This window comes from Toxotes jaculatrix, chromosome 6 (genome assembly GCF_017976425.1).
Source record: "Toxotes jaculatrix isolate fToxJac2 chromosome 6, fToxJac2.pri, whole genome shotgun sequence".
Taxonomy (NCBI): domain Eukaryota; kingdom Metazoa; phylum Chordata; class Actinopteri; family Toxotidae; genus Toxotes; species Toxotes jaculatrix.
Genome location: NC_054399.1, coordinates 22,656,807 through 22,676,211, shown reverse-complemented (window position 1 = coordinate 22,676,211; position 19,405 = coordinate 22,656,807). Strand labels below are relative to the sequence as shown.

Below are 19,405 nucleotides of genomic sequence, written 5' to 3'. Positions count from 1 at the left end.
TAAAGTCATAAAAAACGTCATAGTATAGTATGTCGTTTTTTTCGGTCAAAAAAAGTCAAAATTTTTTTCGACCTCCAAAAGTCATAAAAAACGTGATAGTATAGTATGGTGTTTTTTTCGGGCAAAAAAAGTCAAAAATTTTTTTGACCTCATAATGTCATAAAAAACGTCATAGTATAGTATGGCGTTTTTTTCGGGAAAAAAAATTCAAAATTTTTTTCGACCTCAAAATGTCATAAAAAACGTCATAGTATAGTATGGCGTTTTTTTTTCGGTCAAAAAAAGTCAAAAATTTTTTCGACCTCCAAAAGTCATAAAAAACGTCATAGTATAGTATGTCGTTTTTTTCGGTCATAAAAAGTCAAAAATTTTTTCGACCTCAAAATGTCATAAAAAGTCATAAAAAACGTCATAGTATAGTATGGCGTTTTTTTCGGCCAAAAAAAGTCAAAAATTTTTTCGACCTCAAAATGTCATAAAAACTCATAAAAAACGTCATAGTATAGTATGGCGTTTTTTTCGGCCAAAAAAAGTCAAAATTTTTTTCGAACTCCAAAAGTCATAAAAAACGTCATAGTATAGTATGTCGTTTTTTTCAGCCAAAAAAAGTCAAACATTTTTTCGACCTCCAAAAGTCATAAAAAACGTCATAGTATAGTATGGTGTTTTTTTCGGGCAAAAAAAGTCAACAATTTTTTTGACCTCATAATGTCATAAAAAACGTCATAGTATAGTATGGCGTTTTTTTCGGTCAAAATTTTTTTCGACCTCCAAAAGTCATAAAAAACGTCATAGTATAGTATGTCGTTTTTTTCGGTCATAAAAAGTCAAAAATTTTTTCGACCTCAAAATGTCATAAAAACTCATAAAAAACGTCATAGTATAGTATGGCGTTTTTTTCGGCCAAAAAAAGTCAAAAATTTTTTCGAACTCCAAAAGTCATAAAAAACGTCATAATATAGTATGTCGTTTTTTTCGGTCAAAAAAAGTCAAAATTTTTTTCGACCTCCAAAAGTCATAAAAAACGTCATAGTATAGTATGTCGTTTTTTTCGGTCAAAAAAAGTCAAAATTTTTTCGACCTCCAAAAGTCATAAAAAACGTCATAGTATAGTATGGCGTTTTTTTCGGTCAAAAAAAGTCAAAATTTTTTTCGACCTCCAAAAGTCATAAAAAACGTCATAGTATAGTATGTCGTTTTTTTCGGTCATAAAAAGTCAAAAATTTTTTCGACCTCTAAATGTCATAAAAAACGTCATAGTATAGTATGGCGTTTTTTTCGGCCAAAAAAAGTCAAAATTTTTTTTCGACCTCAAAATGTCATAAAAACTCATAAAAAACGTCATAGTATAGTATGGCGTTTTTTTTCGGCCAAAAAAAGTCAAAAATTTTTTCGAACTCCAAAAGTCATAAAAAACGTCATAGTATAGTATGTCGTTTTTTTCGGTCAAAAAAAGTCAAAATTTTTTTCGACCTCCAAAAGTCATAAAAAACGTCATAGTATAGTATGGCGTTTTTTTCAGCCAAAAAAAGTCAAACATTTTTTCGACCTCCAAAAGTCATAAAAAACGTCATAGTATAGTATGGTGTTTTTTTCGGGCAAAAAAAGTCAACAATTTTTTTGACCTCATAATGTCATAAAAAACGTCATAGTATAGTGTGGCGTTTTTTTCGGGCAAAAAAAGTCAAAATTTTTTTCGACCTCCAAAGTCATAAAAACTCATAAAAAACGTCATAGTATAGTATGGCGTTTTTTTCGGTCAAAAAAAGTCAAAATTTTTTTCGACCTCCAAAAGTAATAAAAAACGTCATAGTATAGTATGTCGTTTTTTTCGGTCAAAAAAAGTCAAAATTTTTTTCAACCTCAAAAAGTCATAAAAAACGTCATAGTATAGTATGTCGTTTTTTTCGGTCATAAAAAGTCAAAAATTCTTTCGACCTCAAAATGTCATAAAAAGTCATAAAAAAACGTCATAATATAGTATGGCGTTTTTTTCGGCCAAAAAAAGTCAAAATTTTTTTCGACCTCCAAAAGTTCTAAAAAACGTCATAATATAGTATGTCGTTTTTTTCGGTCAAAAAAAGTCAAAATTTTTTTCGACCTCCAAAAGTCATAAAAAAACGTCATAGTATAGTATGTCGTTTTTTTCGGTCATAAAAAGTCAAAATTTTTTTCGACCTCAAAATGTCATAAAAACTCATAAAAAACGTCATAGTATAGTATGGCGTTTTTTTCGGCCAAAAAAAGTCAAAATTTTTTTCGAACTCCAAAAGTCATAAAAAACGTCATAGTATAGTATGTCGTTTTTTTCGGTCAAAAAAAGTCAAAATTTTTTTTCGACCTCCAAAAGTCATAAAAAACGTCATAGTATAGTATGTCGTTTTTTTCGGTCAAAAAAAGTCAAAATTTTTTTCGACCTCAAAATGTCATAAAAACTCATAAAAAATGTCATAGTATAGTGTGGCGTTTTTTTCGGGCAAAAAAAGTCAAAATTTTTTTCGACCTCCAAAGTCATAAAAACTCATAAAAAACGTCATAGTATAGTATGGCGTTTTTTTCGGTCAAAAAAAGTCAAAATTTTTTTCGACCTCCAAAAGTTATAAAAAACGTCATAGTATAGTATGTCGTTTTTTTCGGTCAAAAAAAGTCAAAATTTTTTTCAACCTCCAAAAGTCATAAAAAACGTCATAGTATAGTATGTCGTTTTTTTCGGTCATAAAAAGTCAAAAAAAATTTTCGACCTCAAAAAGTCATAAAAAACGTCATAGTATAGTATGTCGTTTTTTTCGGTCATAAAAAGTCAAAAATTTTTTCGACCTCAAAATGTCATAAAAACTCATAAAAAACGTCATAGTATAGTATGGCGTTTTTTTCGGCCAAAAAAAGTCAAAAAATTTTTCGACCTCCAAAAGTCATAAAAAACGTCATAGTATAGTATGTCGTTTTTTTCGGTCAAAAAAAGTCAAAAATTTTTTCGACCTCCAAAAGTCATAAAAAACGTCATAGTATAGTATGGCGTTTTTTTCGGCCAAAAAAAGTCAAAAATTTTTTCGACCTCCAAAAGTCATAAAAAACATCATAGTATAGTATGTCGTTTTTTTCGGTCAAAAAAAGTCAAAATTTTTTTCAACCTCCAAAAGTCATAAAAAACGTCATAGTATAGTATGTCGTTTTTTTCGGTCATAAAAAGTCAAAATTTTTTTCGACCTCAAAATGTCATAAAAACTCATAAAAAACATCATAGTATAGTATGTCGTTTTTTTTCGGTCATAAAAAGTCAAAAATTTTTTCGACCTCAAAATGTCATAAAAACTCATAAAAAACGTCATAGTATAGTATGTCGTTTTTTTCGGGCAAAAAAAGTCAAAATTTTTTCGACCTCAAAATGTCATAAAAACTCATAACAAAACTTCATAGTATAGTATGGCGTTTTTTTCGGGCAAAAAAAGTCAAAATTTTTTTCGACCTCCAAAGTCATAAAAACTCATAAAAAACGTCATAGTATAGTATGTCGTTTTTTTCGGCCAAAAAAAGTCAACATTTTTTTCGAACTCCAAAAGTCATAAAAAACGTCATAGTATAGTATGTCGTTTTTTTCGGTCAAAAAAAGTCAAAATTTTTTCAACCTCCAAAAGTCATAAAAAACGTCATAGTATAGTATGTCGTTTTTTTCGGTCAAAAAAAGTCAAAATTTTTTTCGACCTCCAAAAGTCATAAAAAACGTCATAGTATAGTATGTCGTTTTTTTCGGTCATAAAAAGTCAAGATTTTTTTCGACTTCAAAATGTCATAAAAAGTCATAAAAAACGTCATAGTATAGTATGTCGTTTTTTTCGGCCAAAAAAAGTCATAAAAAACGTCATAGGATAGTAAGGCGTCAAAATCGGACAAAAAAAGTCAAAAAAAATTTTGACCTCAGATTGTCATAAAAAATGTCATAGTATAGTATGGCGTTTTTTTTTCGGGCAAAAAAAGTCAAAAAATTTTTCGACCTCATAATGTAATAAAAAACGTCATAGTATAGTATGGCGTTTTTTTCGGTCAAAAAAAGTCAAAATTTTTTTCGACCTCCAAAAGTCATAAAAAACGTCATAGTATAGTATGTCGTTTTTTTCGGTCATGAAAAGTCAAGATTTTTTTCGACTTCAAAATGTCATAAAAAGTCATAAAAAACGTCATAGTATAGTATGTCGTTTTTTTCGGCCAAAAAAAGTCATAAAAAACGTCATAGGATAGTAAGGCGTCAAAATCGGACAAAAAAAGTCAAAAAAAATTTTGACCTCAGATTGTCATAAAAAATGTCATAGTATAGTATGGCGTTTTTTTTTCGGGCAAAAAAAGTCAAAAATTTTTTCGACCTCATAATGTAATAAAAAACGTCATAGTATAGTATGGCGTTTTTTTCGGTCAAAAAAAGTCAAAATTTTTTTCGATCTCCAAAAGTCATAAAAAACGTCATAGTATAGTATGTCGTTTTTTTTGGTCATAAAAAGTCAAGAATTTTTTCGACCTCAAAATGTCATAAAAACTCATAAAAAACGTCATAGTATAGTATGTCGTTTTTTTCGGTCAAAAAAAGTCAAAATTTTTTTCGACCTCAAAATGTCATAAAAACTCATAAAAAACGTCATAGTATAGTATGGCGTTTTTTTCGGGCAAAAAAAGTCAAAATTTTTTTCGACCTCAAAATGTCATAAAAACTCATAAAAAACGTCATAGTATAGTATGGCGTTTTTTTCGGGCAAAAAAAGTCAAAATTTTTTTCGACCTCCAAAGTCATAAAAACTCATAAAAAACGTCATAGTATAGTATGCCGTTTTTTTCGGTCAAAAAAAGTAAAAAATTTTTTCGGCCTCCAAAAGTCATAAAAAACGTCATAGTATAGTATGGCGTTTTTTTCAGCCAAAAAAAGTCAAAAAATTTTTCGACCTCCAAAAGTCATAAAAAACGTCATAGTATTGTATGTCGTTTTTTTCGGTCAAAAAAAGTCAAAATTTTTTCGACCTCCAAAAGTCATAAAAAACGTCATAGTATAGTATGTCGTTTTTTTTGGTCAAAAAAAGTCAAAAATTTTTTCGACCTCCAAAAGTCATAAAAAACGTCATAGTATAGTATGTTGTTTTTTTCGGTCAAAAAAAGTCAAAATTTTTTTCGACCTCAAAATGTCATAAAAACTCATAAAAAATGTCATAGTATAGTGTGGCGTTTTTTTCGGGCAAAAAAAGTCAAAATTTTTTTCGACCTCCAAAGTCATAAAAACTCATAAAAAACGTCATAGTATAGTATGGCGTTTTTTTCGGTCAAAAAAAGTCAAAATTTTTTTCGACCTCCAAAAGTTATAAAAAACGTCATAGTATAGTATGTCGTTTTTTTCGGTCAAAAAAAGTCAAAATTTTTTTCAACCTCCAAAAGTCATAAAAAACGTCATAGTATAGTATGTCGTTTTTTTCGGTCATAAAAAGTCAAAAAAAAATTTCGACCTCAAAAAGTCATAAAAAACGTCATAGTATAGTATGTCGTTTTTTTCGGTCATAAAAAGTCAAAAAAATTTTTCGACCTCAAAATGTCATAAAAACTCATAAAAAACGTCATAGTATAGTATGCCGTTTTTTTCGGCCAAAAAAAGTCAAAAATTTTTTCGACCTCCAAAAGTCATAAAAAACGTCATAGTATAGTATGTCGTTTTTTTCGGTCAAAAAAAGTCAAAAATTTTTTCGACCTCCAAAAGTCATAAAAAACGTCATAGTATAGTATGGCGTTTTTTTCGGCCAAAAAAAGTCAAAAATTTTTTCGACCTCCAAAAGTCATAAAAAACATCATAGTATAGTATGTCGTTTTTTTCGGTCAAAAAAAGTCAAAAATTTTTTCAACCTCCAAAAGTCATAAAAAACGTCATAGTATAGTATGTCGTTTTTTTCGGTCATAAAAAGTCAAAATTTTTTTCGACCTCAAAATGTCATAAAAACTCATAAAAAACGTCATAGTATAGTATGGCGTTTTTTTTCGGTCATAAAAAGTCAAAAATTTTTTCGACCTCAAAATGTCATAAAAACTCATAAAAAACGTCATAGTATAGTATGTCGTTTTTTTCGGGCAAAAAAAGTCAAAATTTTTTCGACCTCAAAATGTCATAAAAACTCATAACAAAACTTCATAGTATAGTATGTCGTTTTTTTCGGGCAAAAAAAGTCAAAATTTTTTTCGAACTCCAAAAGTCATAAAAAACGTCATAGTATAGTATGTCGTTTTTTTCGGTCAAAAAAAGTCAAAATTTTTTTCGACCTCCAAAAGTCATAAAAAACGTCATAGTATAGTATGTCGTTTTTTTCGGTCATAAAAAGTCAAAATTTGTTTCGACCTCAAAATGTCATAAAAACTCATAAAAAACGTCATAGTATAGTATGTCGTTTTTTTCGGTCAAAAAAAGTCAAAATTTTTTTCGACCTCCAAAACTCATAAAAAACGTCATAGTATAGTATGTCGTTTTTTTCGGTCATAAAAAGTCAAAAATTTTTTCGACCTCAAAATGTCATAAAAACTCATAAAAAACGTCATAGTATAGTATGTCGTTTTTTTTTCGGTCAAAAAAAGTCAAAATTTTTTCGACCTCAAAATGTCATAAAAACTCATAAAAAACGTCATAGTATAGTATGGCGTTTTTTTCGGGCAAAAAAAGTCAAACATTTTTTCGACCTCCAAAAGTCATAAAAAACGTCATAGTATAGTATGTCGTTTTTTTCGGTCAAAAAAAGTCAAAATTTTTTTCAACCTCCAAAAGTCATAAAAAACGTCATAGTATAGTATGTCGTTTTTTTCGGTCAAAAAAAGTCAAAATTTTTTTCGACCTCCAAAAGTCATAAAAAACGTCATAGTATAGTATGTCGTTTTTTTCGGTCATAAAAAGTCAAGATTTTTTTCGACTTCAAAATGTCATAAAAAGTCATAAAAAACGTCATAGTATAGTATGTCGTTTTTTTCGGCCAAAAAAAGTCATAAAAAACGTCATAGGATAGTAAGGCGTCAAAATCGGACAAAAAAAGTCAAAAAAAATTTTGACCTCAGATTGTCATAAAAAATGTCATAGTATAGTATGGCGTTTTTTTTCGGGCAAAAAAAGTCAAAAATTTTTTCGACCTCATAATGTAATAAAAAACGTCATAGTATAGTATGGCGTTTTTTTCAGTCAAAAAAAGTCAAAAATTTTTTCGACCTCCAAAAGTCATAAAAAACGTCATAGTATAGTATGGCGTTTTTTTCGGTCAAGAAAAGTCAAAATTTTTTTCGATCTCCAAAAGTCATAAAAAACGTCATAGTATAGTATGTCGTTTTTTTTGGTCATAAAAAGTCAAGAATTTTTTCGACCTCAAAATGTCATAAAAACTCATAAAAAACGTCATAGTATAGTATGTCGTTTTTTTCGGGCAAAAAAAGTCAAAATTTTTTCGACCTCAAAATGTCATAAAAACTCATAAAAAACGTCATAGTATAGTATGGCGTTTTTTTCGGGCAAAAAAAGTCAAAATTTTTTTCGACCTCCAAAGTCATAAAAATTCATAAAAAACGTCATAGTATAGTATGCCGTTTTTTTCGGTCAAAAAAAGTAAAAAATTTTTTCGACCTCCAAAAGTCATAAAAAACGTCATAGTATAGTATGGCGTTTTTTTCAGCCAAAAAAAGTCAAAAAATTTTTCGACCTCCAAAAGTCATAAAAAACGTCATAGTATTGTATGTCGTTTTTTTCGGTCAAAAAAAGTCAAAATTTTTTTCGACCTCCAAAAGTCATAAAAAACGTCATAGTATAGTATGTCGTTTTTTTTGGTCATAAAAAGTCTACAATTTTTTCGACCTCAAAATGTCATAAAAACTCATAAAAAACGTCATAGTATAGTATGTCGTTTTTTTTCGGGCAAAAAAAGTCAAAATTTTTTCGACCTCAAAATGTCATAAAAACTCATAAAAAACTTCATAGTATAGTATGGCGTTTTTTTCGGGCAAAAAAAGTCAAAATTTTTTTCGACCTCCAAAAGTCATAAAAAACTTCATAGTATAGTATGTCGTTTTTTTCGGTCATAAAAAATCAAAATTTTTTTCGACCTCAAAATGTCATAAAAACTCATAAAAAACGTCATAGTATAGTATGGCGTTTTTTTTCGGCCAAAAAAAGTCAAAATTTTTTTCGAACTCCAAAAGTCATAAAAAACGTCATAGTATAGTATGTCGTTTTTTTCGGTCAAAAAAAGTCAAAATTTTTTTCGACCTCCAAAAGTCATAAAAAACGTCATAGTATAGTATGGCGTTTTTTTCAGCCAAAAAAAGTCAAACATTTTTTCGACCTCCAAAAGTCATAAAAAACGTCATAGTATAGTATGGTGTTTTTTTCGGGCAAAAAAAGTCAACAATTTTTTTGACCTCATAATGTCATAAAAAACGTCATAGTATAGTATGGCGTTTTTTTCGGTCAAAATTTTTTTCGACCTCCAAAAGTCATAAAAAACGTCATAGTATAGTATGGTGTTTTTTTCGGGCAAAAAAAGTCAAAAATTTTTTTGACCTCATAATGTCATAAAAAACGTCATAGTATAGTATGGCGTTTTTTTCGGGAAAAAAAATTCAAAATTTTTTTCGACCTCAAAATGTCATAAAAAACGTCATAGTATAGTATGTCGTTTTTTTCGGTCAAAAAAAGTCAAAATTTTTTTCGACCTCCAAAAGTCATAAAAAACGTCATAGTATAGTATGGTGTTTTTTTCGGGCAAAAAAAGTCAAACATTTTTTTGACCTCATAATGTCATAAAAAACGTCATAGTATAGTATGGCATTTTTTTCGGGAAAAAAAATTCAAAATTTTTTTCGACCTCAAAATGTCATAAAAAACGTCATAGTATAGTATGTCGTTTTTTTCGGTCAAAAAAAGTCAAAATTTTTTTCGACCTCCAAAAGTCATAAAAAACGTCATAGTATAGTATGGTGTTTTTTTCGGGCAAAAAAAGTCAAAAATTTTTTTGACCTCATAATGTCATAAAAAACGTCATAGTATAGTATGGCATTTTTTTCGGGAAAAAAAATTCAAAATTTTTTTCGACCTCAAAATGTCATAAAAAATGTCATAGTATAGTAAGGCGTCAAAATCGGCCAAAAAAAGTCAAAAAAAAATTCGACCTCAAAATGTCATAAAAAACGTCATAGTATAGCATGGCGTTTTTTTCGGGCAAAAAAATTTAAATTTTTTTTCGACCTCAAAATGTCATAAAAAACGTCATAGTATAGTATGGCGTTTTTTTCGGGCAAAAAAAGTCAAAAATTTTTTCCTTCTCCAAATGACATAAAAAACGTCATAGTATAGTAAGGCGTCCAAATCGGACAAAAAAAGTCAAAAATTTTTTTTGACCTCAAAATGTCATAAAAAACGTCATAGTATAGTATGGCGTTTTTTTCGGGCAAAAAAAGTCAAAAATTTTTTCGTTCTCCAAATGTCATAAAAAACGTCATCGTATAGTAAGACGTCAAAATCGGACAAAAAAGTAAAAAAAAAATTGACCTCAAAATGTCATAAAAAACGTCATAGTATAGTATGGTGTTTTTTTCGGGCAAAAAAAGTCAAAAATTTTTTCCTTCTCCAAATGACATAAAAAATGTCATAGTATAGTAAGGCGTCAAAATCGGCCAAAAAAAGTCAAAAAAAAATTCGACCTCAAAATGTCATAAAAAACGTCATAGTATAGCATGGCGTTTTTTTCGGGCAAAAAAAGTCAAAAAAAATTTTGACCTCAAAATGTCATGAAAAACGTCAGTATAGTATGGCGTTTTTTTCAGGCAAAAAAAGTCAAAAATTTTTTTGGCCTCAAAATGTCATAAAAAACATTATAGTATAGTAAGGCGTCAAAATCGGACAAAAAAAGTAAAAAAAAAAGTTGACCTCAAAATGTCATAAAAAACGTCATAGTATAGTATGGCGTTTTTTTTTTCGGGAAAAAAAAGTCCAAATTTTTTTCGGCCTCAAAATGTCATAAAAAACATCATAGTATAGTAAGGCGTCAAAATCGGACAAAAAAAGTCAAAAATTTTTTCGACCTCATAATGTCATAAAAAACGTCATAGTATAGTATGGCGTTTTTTTCGGGCAAAAAAAGTCCAAATTTTTTTCGGCCTCAAAATGTCATAAAAAACATCATAGCATATTAAGGCGTTTTTTTCGGGCAAAAAAAGTCAAAAAAAATTTCGACCTCCAAATGTCATAAAAAACGTCATAGTATAGTATGGCGTTTTTTTCGGGCAAAAAAAGTCAAAAATTTTTTCGACTTCATAATGTCATAAAAAAACGTCATAGTATAGTATGGCGTTTTTTTCGGGCAAAAAAATTTAAATTTTTTTTCGACCTCAAAATGTCATAAAAAACGTCATAGTATAGTATGGCGTTTTTTTCGGGCAAAAAAAGTCAAAAATTTTTTCCTTCTCCAAATGACATAAAAAACGTCATAGTATAGTAAGGCGTCCAAATCGGACAAAAAAAGTCAAAAATTTTTTTTGACCTCAAAATGTCATAAAAAACGTCATAGTATAGTATGGCGTTTTTTTCGGGCAAAAAAAGTCAAAAATTTTTTCGTTCTCCAAATGTCATAAAAAACGTCATCGTATAGTAAGACGTCAAAATCGGACAAAAAAGTAAAAAAAAAATTGACCTCAAAATGTCATAAAAAACGTCATAGTATAGTATGGTGTTTTTTTCGGGCAAAAAAAGTCAAAAAATTTTTCGACCTCATAATGTCATAAAAAACGTCATAGTATAGTATGGCGTTTTTTTCGGGAAAAAAAATTCAAAATTTTTTTTGGCTTCAAAATGTCATAAAAAACGTCATAGTATAATAAGGCGTCAAAATCGGCCAAAAAAAGTCAAATTTTTTTTGACCTCAACATGTCCGAAAAAACGTCAAAGTATAGTAAGGCGTCAAAATCGGCCAAAAAAACTCAAATTTTTTTTGACCTCAAAATGTCATAAAAAAGTCATAGTAAGGCGTCAAAATCGGCCAAAAAAAGTCACATTTTTTTTTACCTCAACATGTCTGAAAAATGTCAAAGTATAGTAAGGCGTTTTTTTCGGCCAAAAAAAGTCACATTTTTTTTTGACCTCAACATGTCCGACAAAACGTCAAAGTATAGTAAGGCGTCAAAATCGGCCATAAAAAGTCACATTTTTTTTTACCTCAAAATGTCAGAAAAAACGTCATAGTATAGTAAGACGTCAATATTGGCCAAAAAAAGTCAAACTTTAGGACGGCCTCAAAATGTCATAAAAAACGTCATAGTATAGTAAGGCGTCAAAATCAGCCAAAAAAAGTCCAAATTTTTTTTGACCTCAAAATGTCCGAAAAAACGTCATAGTATAGTAAGGCATCAAAATCGGCCAAAAAAAGTCAAATTTTTTTTTGACCTCAAAATGTCCGAAAAAACGTCATAGTATAGTAAGGCGTCAAAATCGGCCAAAAAAAGTCCAAATTTTTTTTTACTTCAAAATGTCATAGAAATTGTCATAGTATAGTAAGACGTCAATATCGGCCAAAAAAAGTAAAACTTTGGAACGGCCTCAAAATGTCATAAAAATGGTCATAGTATAGTAAGACGTCAAAATCGGCCAAAAAAAACCCTTTTTTTTGGCTTCAAAATGTCATAAAAATTTTCATAGTATAGTAAGGCATCAATATCGGCCAAAAAAAGTTAAACTTTAGAATGGCCTCAAAATGTCATAAAAATGGTCATAGTATAGTAAGGCGTCAAAATCGGCCAAAAAAAGTCAAACTTTATAACGGCCTCAAAATGTCATAAAAAAAAATGGTCATAGTATAGTAAGGCGTCAAAATCGGCCAAAAAAAGTCACTTTTTTTTTTGCCTCAAAATGTCATAAAATGGTCATAGTATAGTAAGGCTTCAAAATAGGCCAAAAAAAGTTATACTTTGAAGATTGATGCAAATTTTAATTAAATCCATCAGGTGTTTGTCGAGATATTTCATTACAGAACCAAAGTGAAAGACCACTCGACACTCCCAAACATTATGCCAGGCCTCTACGACGTTACTCACTTTCTCTTTGTCCTCATGTTTTCTCCCCACAGGTTTCATCGGCCATAAATTGGCTCAGTCAGACCTCAGCCATGCTTTTGTACTTCCACAGAAGCCTTGAGTGTTCAGATTGGGACTCGCCGCCCTCGCACTTCTAACTGCTATCATTTCCAGCGTCGACTTCAGACTGACAGACTAGACTCAACACACCGTGAGTTTGAGCTGTCACAGGAAACGGGAGCTAAAACACCTTTCAGATGGATTAAACTCTAGGCTGACGTCTCCCCTCAGTGGAGACTTTACAGACTTCTTGATATTCAAAAGCTTTTAATTGTCATTTTTTTATGATGAAGAGGCAGCACTATGTTTACTTTGCAGCACTTTTGTTTTTGAACAAAGCTTCTGGAAGTCAAACACAGAATCTGTGTCAATTTCAAGGATGGGAATGGTAGGATGTGAAAATGGGACTTTTTTTTTTTACACATTTTTTTTCTTGCCTTTCACCATGTTCTCACTCTCCTCTCTCATCTGGACTTAATCTTTCCTCGGGGGTGTGCTTGTATTGGAGTGGTTTTATTCCACAGATGACGTCTTATTGATAGTTTATCTTTTTGCCACAGGAATGAAAATATTTGCAACAGCTTATGCTGTTGTAGGCAGCTGAATCTTAAGCCAAAATGTCCTAAAATCCTAATCAACGTCCCAAAATGTCCCTTCAAAGCCAGTGACAGTAAAAAATTATGATCTCCTCAGATGCGTTCATGTCAGTCAACTGAGCAATAATTTCAGATTTTCTCCTTATTTGTCTGTCTGTTGTTTGGCTGCATTCATGAGCTCAGACGCTTTTCAGACTCCAAATCCCCGATATAAACCAAAGCAACTTGACATGCTATGGAAGTCGTGACCTTGAATGCATCCCAGAGTGACTGCTGTTGAGAGTTCAGTAACCCAGTGTCTCACTGTGCCTACAGTACTGTTTACAGGGATTTAAAAGTTGCCAAATTTCATTTAATAGTACACAATATTATCTGTAGACACAGCAAAGTGTTGCCAAATTCTCAGCTGAACAATAAGAAAGTTGAAATGTTTTTGTATCTAATTGTGCAGTACAGAGTATGGAAACCCCTGCCACCTTTTTGTGTTTAATTTTTTTTATTGTTTACAGTCCATTGTAGGTCCATGAATTAGCAGTTATGACCACATTACTGGGAGAACTTGTTACTCTGTTGTATGTGTTATGACTGCCTGAGTGTGAGAGTATGTGTGCGCCTGTGTATGCCTGTGTACAGGAGTCAGTAATATTACTGTCGCTTGTACATTTAAAATGTTTTGAGAGAAACGTATTCTCAGAATTATAAAACATGTACATAGCAAAGAAAGTAAGTGAGACTTTTCAAATGTTCTTTTTGTAAAGCAGAAAAACTGCATGTTGGTATTAATTTATTGTGAGTCTTCTATGATGTATGCAGTTTCTTAAAGAAAAAACTTATTAAAAATATAAGTTTATGCTCCCTTTTTTTCCAAACAGGTTTTCACACATAACATGCTTCAGTGATCTCCTTCGATGTCCTCTCTGTACAGAAGGCATTTTCAGTGTCAACATAACCCTCCCCTCAACAGTCTGTCATAGTCTTTGGGGAATATTGACTGGTCAATATGGAAAATGGTTCCTAGGCTTATCAAAAGCAGCTTGTGATGAGTTTTCGGTTCAGTTAAGCAGAGACTAAGCCCCATGGGGAGTGAACGCCACAGCTAGACGTCTCTCACTGGAGTTGGAAGTTGTGGAGGATTCTGGGAAAACATCACACCTCTAGGTCCAGATTTCCTCAGTTCCACGTGGCTATACAGCGTGTATCGGTGTGCCACAGTATTTATGCCACAAGTCTATGGCTTTAGTCACGATAGCGTCTGTGTTTTCCTGCGGTATCTGGAGGGGAAAAGTTAACGAGAGGTTACACAAAGGCACCTGTTATGAGGAATGCAAAAACAATCATGCATTTCTGTTGCTGGTCGAAAACATAATAGTGTTGAGCTCTCATTTACTCACATTGCACAAGAACTTGACCACACCTTCAGGCCAGCTCATGCCCATCAACATGATCTTATAGCTCAGCAGAATCTCCAGGGCCACAAAGACCAGAATCTTACAGGAGCCGCTGATCACCTTGTCCCAAACCCTAAAACAATATTGACAAATATAAAGTCAGAACAAAGTTATCGTAGGTATATAACAGGACTGTGAAAGAGAGACCTCTTAACTTTCAGAAGATGTGAAAGTTGAGTGTATCTAACCCTCATAATGTTGCGTGTCAACCTATTTCAACAGATTAAAATGACGTGCTGTCTCCAAACTGTCAGTATGTCTGCTGCTTTCAGGCATGTTTACACTCAGCACATCATTTCCATATTCAGCTCTGTGTGTATTTCTTCTCTGTGACTGATGAAACAAACATTATTGTTTCATCTGAGTTGTTCCTGTGCACAGTAAGACATTTGGATGACGCTGACTTACTATTGTTACACCGTTTGCTGAACGTTTGCACCTTTGTGCTTGTAACGTTAATCATTCCTGGTATAGAAGGTTTCTTACTGACCCTTCACTCACACAAACAGGTGCCATTCACTTTAAATTCAACTCCCGAATGCCAAAGCTATTTGACTCTTATTTGCTTCAAATGCTGAAATAACCAATTGTGCTTGTTTTGTTTCTCTCAAATGTTAACAGTTATTTTCTACTCCTCTCAACTGGTTCAAGTACTTTCAACAAAATGGAGGAAAATGGTCAATTTTCTATGAAATAACTTAAACAAGCTGTCAGCATCTGAATAAGACAAGTGCTCCACAGACACAAAACCCTTAGGAAATCAACTATTTCATTGTGCACAGGTATAATGGCAACATAGTACAAATACTGCCCAGTCAGAGCCAAGTTTGTAAACTAAAAGCTCAACCCTAAACACAGCTGCAAACCTAAGGCTTGTGGGAAAAACAGAAAGAACTTTCTAAACAGTCCAAAACAGTACCAACTCAAGGTAATTACACAAATTGTTTTCAAGATATTATGGATCATCTCTGTGTATTGGCTAAGTTACAACATGCTACAACAGTACCTGGGTTTTCCCAGTCAACAGTAAACTGACCTCTGTAGGCTGGATTCGGGCAGGCAGCCAGCGAAGCAGCGTCTGAACCAGAGGCTGTACGGCAGCTGAGCCAGGGCTCCTGTGTTCTTCAGATGGTTCAGCAGTCGAGGTTCCTCCTGACTCAGATAATGCTCCAGGCTCTTTGGCTGACATGGAAACAGACCAGACACAACAGCCTCAATTCATGGTGACGCACATTCCAAAAAATAATGTGATCCAAACTCCTGAGTCATGAGAACTTCGTCACATCAATTCTGGCATTTTATTAACTGCATTTACACAATTCCTCATATTCCTCATTTGCTTTTAAACAGTATTTTTACTGATAATGACAAGTGTCCTTACCAGATGGGGTATTGAGTCTCCAAACTTTGTGTGGAACTGGTTGACAAAGCATTTGATCAGCCAGTAGCAGTCGACAGGATCATCTACGATCTCCTCCATGGCTCTGCTGATGGACAGGAAGTCCTCGTTTTCTTCATCCTGGAAAAACAACACAGTGTCATAAACTACAGCATCAGAGAATGTAGGGGGCAAGGTGGAATGCAAGTATCAGTAAAGGACAGTGGGACTGGTTTCGATCACAACATTAAAGGAACAGACCTGCAAAAACTGCCACTGAAAAATGATAAACGTCTAGTAGCATCAGTTTCATCTGAGTCTTATTTATCCATCAAATCACATTATGACTTGGAGAATCAATCATCTTTGCAAAATCATGTATCGGAATTTTAAAAGTTACATATGATTGTTTAAAATGATAAAAACGGTGGCACTCTAAAAACAGAGAGCAGTATGAGCATTTTTAAATTATTTATAAATGCAGAATTTAAATAACTGTGACTAACACAGATCTACAAAAACTCTGACTTTAAGCATTTCAAAACTGAGACCTAATTAGACTTTAAAGAGAGACCTCTTGAGGGTGATTTGGGCACATTTCCACAGCCAAAATGTAGCTGTAGTGTGGTTTTCCTGTGTAACTATTGAGCCAAGTAAATATAATCAATCACTCACTAATGTGCTAGTTGAAATACAAAGAGTTGTTTTTGTGGTTATGACTGATGAAGGATATTTTAATATAGATCTCTGAGGAGCAGACTTACAGTTTTATCAGCTATGTGATAAACAATCACTTTCCACTCAGGCTCCAGGGCTCTGTTATTGAATTCATAATCAAAACAGCTAACCTCAAATATCTGTGGGCTGTTTTCACTGCGTGCCACAGCATGAGCCATGGTTTGTCATTTCAATGGAACGTTTGACATTTGATAGCACCAAAACCATCGACCATCAGACTACGCTCATATTTTTCTCAGCTCCTGAAAACAAAATATATCTGTGGTCAGACTAACACTGTCACTAAGTGATCTAGATGAAATCCTGCAAAAATGCATTTAAAGAGGTGGAAACCAGGAAAAATTATACGGATATAAATGTGAGTAAATAAATATATTCACCATATAATATTTCACCATACATCATCTTATTCTTTCTGATGGTTTATCAGTCTCAGATAAGACATTATTACTCTGGTCATTCCCCTTCTTACCGGGGGTGTGGTCTCAGAGCACCGTGGGAGCACCTGGCTCTCCAGCTGGAACATGCGCAGGTAGACGTGGGTGGATGGTGTGGAGGAGCTGATGTATCTCATGACCTCCAGAGCCTCCAGGATGTCGTGGTACTGCTCCTTCCTGTAGCCTCCAACCAGAGTGTGAGAGTCACTGTGGGGTGGCAGGATGCCTGCAGGAACAGGAGAGTGGGAATCAGTGAGGCTGGACACTAACCAAGAACAGTGTACACCAAATGAATAAAACTGATTTATCTGAATGAACATTGTTCATTCGCTTTTCATTGTCCTTTCCCTTAAGCTTATATAATAAAACCAAAAGGACTCCTACCACTATCAAATATACTCTCTACACACAGTGTTGTGGGGTATAAGACACACAGAGAGGCAGCTCTGTTCCTCTCAGAATACTTTTTGTACTTTTTGGCATATTTTTGTAGTGTGGCTCATAATTCTGTTGTTCTCATGTTTAAAAACTGACGGAAACATTTTAATGAATATCAAAGAATCCATGTTTGTTTATAATCTATTGTGAATTTTAACTGAATCACATCTTCCTATCCTAGCACAGTTATCCTAGCACGGGGCAGTACTTCTGACTGCATCTCTGATACTGAGTGTAACCGTTTGTGCGTGTTTCTTACCCAACAGCACTTTCCACACATGAATCCTGTACATGGAGGGGAGGGGGAACCTCTGACTGAAGGTGCTCAGCTTTTCCAAGTCTGTTAAAGAGTAAAACTCCTCTGTTATTTCATGAATACACAACCATGACTGGTTGATGAAGAAATAAAATACAAAGAGGTGGTGAGACTATGTAATGTGATCACACTGGTGCTTTGAGTGGCGACACTCTTAAAGCTAAGCTCTGACAGCCTGGTTGTCATTTGTCAGATTGTTTAATGTGTGACACATGTAAACCTAAGCATACAAACGCTGTATGTTATGCATGTGTGCTAAACATGAGGCAGCAATATTACGTATAAATGAAAATCTTCACATTTCAGAAGCTCAAAGCTTACTTCTTTAACCACCAATTTCAGCATTTATGTCAGGTTTACACACAGGTTTCATAGTCATGTTGGTGAATATAGTCTGTCACCTACCCAGAGGATTGTCCTTGAGCAGTATTTCCAGTGATTTCTTCTCCTCCACCCCTCTGAAGCCCACTTTCTCATAATATGCAGAGCGGAAATTTCTCTGAGGGTCGTCAGCCATGGTGTCACCTGGGAAGTGACAGGGTGCAACAAACCCTTCAGTGTGAGGTCTTTTTTTTTTTTTTTTTTTTTTTTGATAGACCTTTTACGTCTTTACACTACAGACGTGACCTGATAGAGAAAAAAAACATGTCTGGAAGCGAACTCATTTGACTGTGACAAAATCTGAGTTTATAAACAGTGACAGTGACTTTAATGTGAATAAAACACAACACATAGCCTTTATATTAACACAGCGGGCTCACAGATATTTACTGAACGGCTCCCACCTTAGTGTTTTTCCGCGTTTCCAGCCCGTGTTCACCTGCAGCTTCCCGCTAGCGGCTGCATATCTCTAGCCGACAAGCTAACGTTAGTTTACCTACAGAAACCAACGGTCTCCAAACTGTCTGTGTCCTAACACTAACTTTAACTATCCGGCTACAACATGACGTTTAACTGGACGCCATCGTTGCAGTGTTCATGCCACATTTCCAAAAATAAATGGACGGTACTGTCGGCTACATGCTAGCTGCTGCGGTTGTTGTTGTTAATCACTTCCGGGTTGAACTATCAAATTAAAACACGGAGATTTAAAAGAGGTGCACTAGGTGATACACAGACGCTCATATGTTTGCAAAAAATAAATAAATAAATAAAACAAAATAAAATAAAATAAAATACTTCAAACCTGCTCAGCCACAATGTTCCACCTCTGAAATGTTTTCCTCAACTGTAAAACCGATGTACACATAGCAAGCAAAAGGTATAGGTCCCAAATCTCCTTTTCTCAAGAATAACTTCTACTAGGAACAAGCAGTGTTACAAAACAAGTGACTATGGATAAGGTAATTTATTCAGTTCAGTGAAGTAATTTACCATCATTTATTAGAGAAGTTCAGGGGCATAGCAAGCTGTTCATAAGTGTGTGGGATTTGTATGTGTGTTTCAGCCTTAGCTACAAACTGAGACACTTAATGATTGTGTGTTATATATCATTGGCCACATCCTCACATACACCCTAATCAAAACAAATGAAAGTGAGAATTTTATATACACACACCACACACTTGGGATGGAAATAAGCCCCACCCATAACACAAACCCACACCCACCTGGCCTCTCCTCCTTCATTAGACCTCTTTCACAAATTGTAAAACAACAAAACAAAAAAACAAACAAAAAACAGTATGTCGTTATTTTAATACATTCATTTCATTGCTCACCTGTGTTCCTCCCTGTGCTCTCTCTGAAACCGATTCCTCCAGCCTATCTTAAACAAGCAGGGTGCAGTGGTACAGAATGGGCTCAAAATAAAGCTCCCTCAATTAATGCCCATTAAGAAATTTTAAAGCTGTGGCACTAGCAAACCTCAGTGAATACTGAAAAGTAACATGATGAAATGAATATAAACAATATCTAACTGAAATAGGCTACTGTTCTTT

General features: G+C 33.2%; 2 protein-coding genes across 2 annotated transcripts in view; one reads left to right on the top strand and one right to left on the bottom strand.

Moving 5' to 3' along the window:
- The window catches only part of phactr1 (phosphatase and actin regulator 1), a 36,637-nt gene extending 23,550 nt beyond the window's left edge, over positions 1-13,087 (top strand). The window contains exon 12 of the mRNA XM_041040977.1: positions 12,108-13,087. Within this exon, the coding sequence (XP_040896911.1) occupies positions 12,108-12,123 (16 nt within the window). The 3' untranslated portion in view covers positions 12,124-13,087. The remainder of the gene's footprint in view (positions 1-12,107) is intronic.
- A 139-nt stretch (positions 13,088-13,226) lies between these two features.
- On the bottom strand, positions 13,227-18,512 carry tbc1d7 (TBC1 domain family, member 7). Its single transcript, XM_041040979.1, has 8 exons — positions 18,251-18,512; positions 17,871-17,990; positions 17,409-17,489; positions 16,747-16,937; positions 15,540-15,677; positions 15,195-15,340; positions 14,102-14,231; positions 13,227-13,981 (listed from the first exon to the last, which is right to left on the bottom strand). The coding sequence occupies exons 2-8, from the start codon at positions 17,980-17,982 to the stop codon at positions 13,895-13,897; spliced, it is 885 nt and encodes a 294-aa protein (XP_040896913.1). The 5' UTR covers positions 17,983-17,990; positions 18,251-18,512; the 3' UTR covers positions 13,227-13,894.
- Between the last annotated feature and the right edge of the window lie 893 nt (positions 18,513-19,405).

Excerpts from the sequence above, each read along its gene's own strand:
- tbc1d7 (XM_041040979.1), bottom strand. The coding sequence starts at position 17,982 with ATGGCTGACGACCCTCAGAGAAATTTCCGCTCTGCATATTATGAGAAA. Across the intron at positions 17,490-17,870 it reads GCTCAAGGACAATCCTCTGG|ACTTGGAAAAGCTGAGCACC; the intron begins GTAGGTGACAGA and ends ACTCTTTAACAG. Across the intron at positions 15,341-15,539 it reads GAGACTCAATACCCCATCTG|CCAAAGAGCCTGGAGCATTA; the intron begins GTAAGGACACTT and ends TTTCCATGTCAG.